The 3369-nt window shown below is 38.4% G+C and overlaps 1 protein-coding gene across 1 annotated transcript; it reads right to left on the bottom strand.

Moving 5' to 3' along the window:
• Positions 1-403: 403 nt before the first annotated feature.
• On the bottom strand, positions 404-721 carry LOC145104812 (putative mitochondrial protein AtMg00820). Its single transcript, XM_079041987.1, has one exon. It carries the CDS (start codon positions 719-721, stop codon positions 404-406), a length of 318 nt encoding a protein of 105 aa, XP_078898113.1.
• Positions 722-3369: the final 2648 nt, after the last annotated feature.

Below are 3369 nucleotides of genomic sequence, written 5' to 3'. Positions count from 1 at the left end.
TTCTAATTTGAGTTCAACCTTGAAATACTGCCTCGTTAAAAACCTTGCTAAAGAAAACCCAGTAGGAAAAAACTATAGCGAAGGGAAAAGGAGTGTAGTGTATGGTTAACTCCCCTCATTTAGACATCTGTTACATTATATGCTATGCACATGTCCCATTCTGATGCCACACACATGTTTTTTAAAGATTGTTGTAGGAAGTGCCTTTGTGAAGAGGTCTACCACATTGTTGTTGGATCGAATATATTCTATCACTATCAAGCGATCTATACAAGTAAGTTGTAACAACATCCAGAAGATGCATCTATAAACTATTCATAGACTGCAAGACTGATTAAATATCTAAAAAATCACTATCAAGTGATCTATACAAGCAAGTTGTAACAACATCCATAAGACGCATCTATAAACTATCAGAGACTGCAAGACTGATTAAATATCTAAAAGTGGTTGCGTCCATTACAGGAGAATATGTTTCCTCATAATCAATTCTAGGTCTTTGAAAGAAACCTTGAGCTACAAGCATGGCTTTGTATCTTACAATTTCATCTTTCTCATTTCTTTTTCGTACAAAGATCCATCCATACCCTAATGGTTTCATAACTCCAGGTGTGAGAGTAATGGCCCCAAAAACATTTCCCCTATTAAGAGAATCTAATTCAGCTTGCATAGCTTCTTTCCACTTAGCCTCATCATGTTCTCTTTTAACATTCAATAACATATTGTGGTTCGGGATTATCATTCATAATATCACATGCAACTGAATAAGAAAACATTGCACTTATATTATCAGTTTCATTTTGGTCACATACTCTATTTGTTTGACCATAATTTATTGCAACATCAACCATAGGGGTGACAATAGGTTGGGTTGGGTCATAAACGGGTCGATCTGTTTAAATAAATGGGTTGAAAATATCTACCCAACCCAAACTATTTATATAAACAGGTTGAAAATTTCAACCCAACCCAACATTTTTAGTTAATGGGTTGCAATCGGGTTAACCTGATTATTGTTTTCCCAACCCAACCTATTTAATAAACTGTAACGTCCCAAAAATTTTGATTTTTATATTAATAAAACCATTATCTAAAACAATAACATAAAACCATCATGAAATCAGAGTATGTCAATAAACATCCAAATACATCAGAGCCATGTAAAATGTGTAACATTGTGGTGTGTGCAATGCAGTCATCCCAGGCTCTTCCCCTTCGAACCAGAAGTACCTGAAACATAAACTGAAAACCGTAATTAAGCAAAAAGCTTAGTGAGTTCACCAAAATACCACATACCATACATATCAAACATATAATGGGCCCCGCCCGGCATCGGTCCTTGCCCGAAACAGACCTGTTAGTAAATAATGGGCCCCGCCCGTCATACATACAAACACATAAACACATGCAAGAATCAAAAAGATAAATAACATACAAAATAGTCATCAGGGCCCACCAGGTATACATAGCAGATGTCATACATGTAGAGTCACGCAGAAAACTAGCATCCTAAACATAATAAACTATGGGTCGGCATTGGTGCCTTCGACCCGCCAAACACAGTGAGGAAACTCACCTCACACTGTTGAATCTCTCAGATAAATACTCAGACTGCTGATCCGAAAAAATCCCCGCGTTAACACCGCCAAATAATATCCAATCAATAATTGGGCTACAACCCAAAACTGGAATCCTAGTCCAATTGTCCAACATTCAGGGTAAAAGACCATTTTACCCCTTCTTAACTTGGCCCAAAATTCGAGGACCAATCTAATAGTACCAAAAACCCACTAAGGCCCAACTTCCTAATTAGGCCCAAAACCCATCATGGGCCTAATCCCAATAAGGCCCAAAGCCTAGCCATGGCCCAAAATCAGTAGGCTAATAGCCAAAAAGGGCCCAAATCTCTTCTAGCCCAAAAACGGCCCAAACCAAGAAACTTAACCGAAGTCAATGGCGGCTGAGTATGCCCGACGTACTCAGGCATACGCCCAGTGTTCTACGAGGATTCCTAGTATGCGCTGCTTACAATCTGGGTACGCCCAACGTACTACCAAGCGAGCCATAATCGGGGACCGGGCAGCGTACGCGCAACGTATACGTACTTACGCCCAACGTACGTGCCCATAAAGCACTTTTACATTAAGTGCTTAATACTTGCAACCAAAAGCCCAAAGTTTAGAACCAAGTCTTATCAAACATCTTAAGCCATAAATCCATGAACTTGGAGCCTTTGCATGGCTCAAAAGGACCCAAACCTCACTTTTAACATTCTACTTTCACCATAATGACCTAAAATCATGCATGGTTGATCCACAACAATTAAGATGCTAACTTTATGGACTTAGGACCACAAAAATATCAAGAGAAGCAACTCCTAACTTCTGGAGTGGAAGGAATCCACTAGATCTCATCATATGACCAAAATGGGACCAAAACTTCATAAAGACTAGATCTAAGTAAACAATGAGTAAGTTCCAAGCTTTATACCTCAATGAAGCTAGAAATGATGTGAGCAATCTAGATCTACAAGCTCTCCTTTGATCAAGGCTCATTCTTCCAATTTCTTCTTCAAATCTCACCAACACACACTAAAACACACACAAGAGAGGTCAAATCTATTCAAAAGGGGCTAGGGTTTCGAAATATGACTCAAAGGGCTTTGGAGGCTGAGAAATGAGAGATCCAAGGTTCATAATGTTGTTTACATAGGGTCCAAACCCTAAATTTTAGGGTTTGTCCCCTGCATGCATACGCCCCGCGAACGAGGAGTACGCCCAGTATACTACAAGTTTTCCGGAAATGGAAAAACTCCTCCCCTAGGGACCAAATCTGCAAAGTATTAACATACCAAGGGTCAAAAATGAAAATACCTCGAATCGGGTGTTACATAAACGAGTTGAAAATGGGTTGAACCATTAATATTTAAAAAAAACCTTGAAAATCAGTAAATCATTAAATCCATCAAACAAAATTGTAACATCCCGTTTATTAAATAAATGAATAGATAAAATTGATGAACGAATAGTCGCCCTAAATCCATATTATTTAGTGGAGTGTTGGTTTTGGGAAGTCAAATGTTATAAATTGGATTATTCGGGGGCTAAAGTGTATTTCTGGGATTTATTTTGTGACGATTTTCAGAAGTCATGGGCTATTTGGTAAGATTAGGACTTAAATTGAGAAGATATTGAAGTGTTGAGGGCTTCTTGGTAACTATTAGGATTATTTATGAAAGGAACTATGGAAGGGAGGGATAAAGGGTAACTTTTGGAGTTAAATTGAAAACAAATGTTGTGGGGAGGGACTGAACTTGGTAAAATGTACAAAATTTGAATGAACACGAGACTTTAAACCCGTCACCTCCCA

This window comes from Lactuca virosa, chromosome 4, assembly GCF_052849685.1.
Source record: "Lactuca virosa cultivar CGN04683 chromosome 4, Lactuca_virosa_CGN04683_v6, whole genome shotgun sequence".
Classification (NCBI taxonomy): Eukaryota; Viridiplantae; Streptophyta; class Magnoliopsida; order Asterales; family Asteraceae; genus Lactuca; species Lactuca virosa.
Note: the sequence above shows the minus strand (reverse complement) of the source record. Positions and strands in the feature narration are given on the sequence as shown.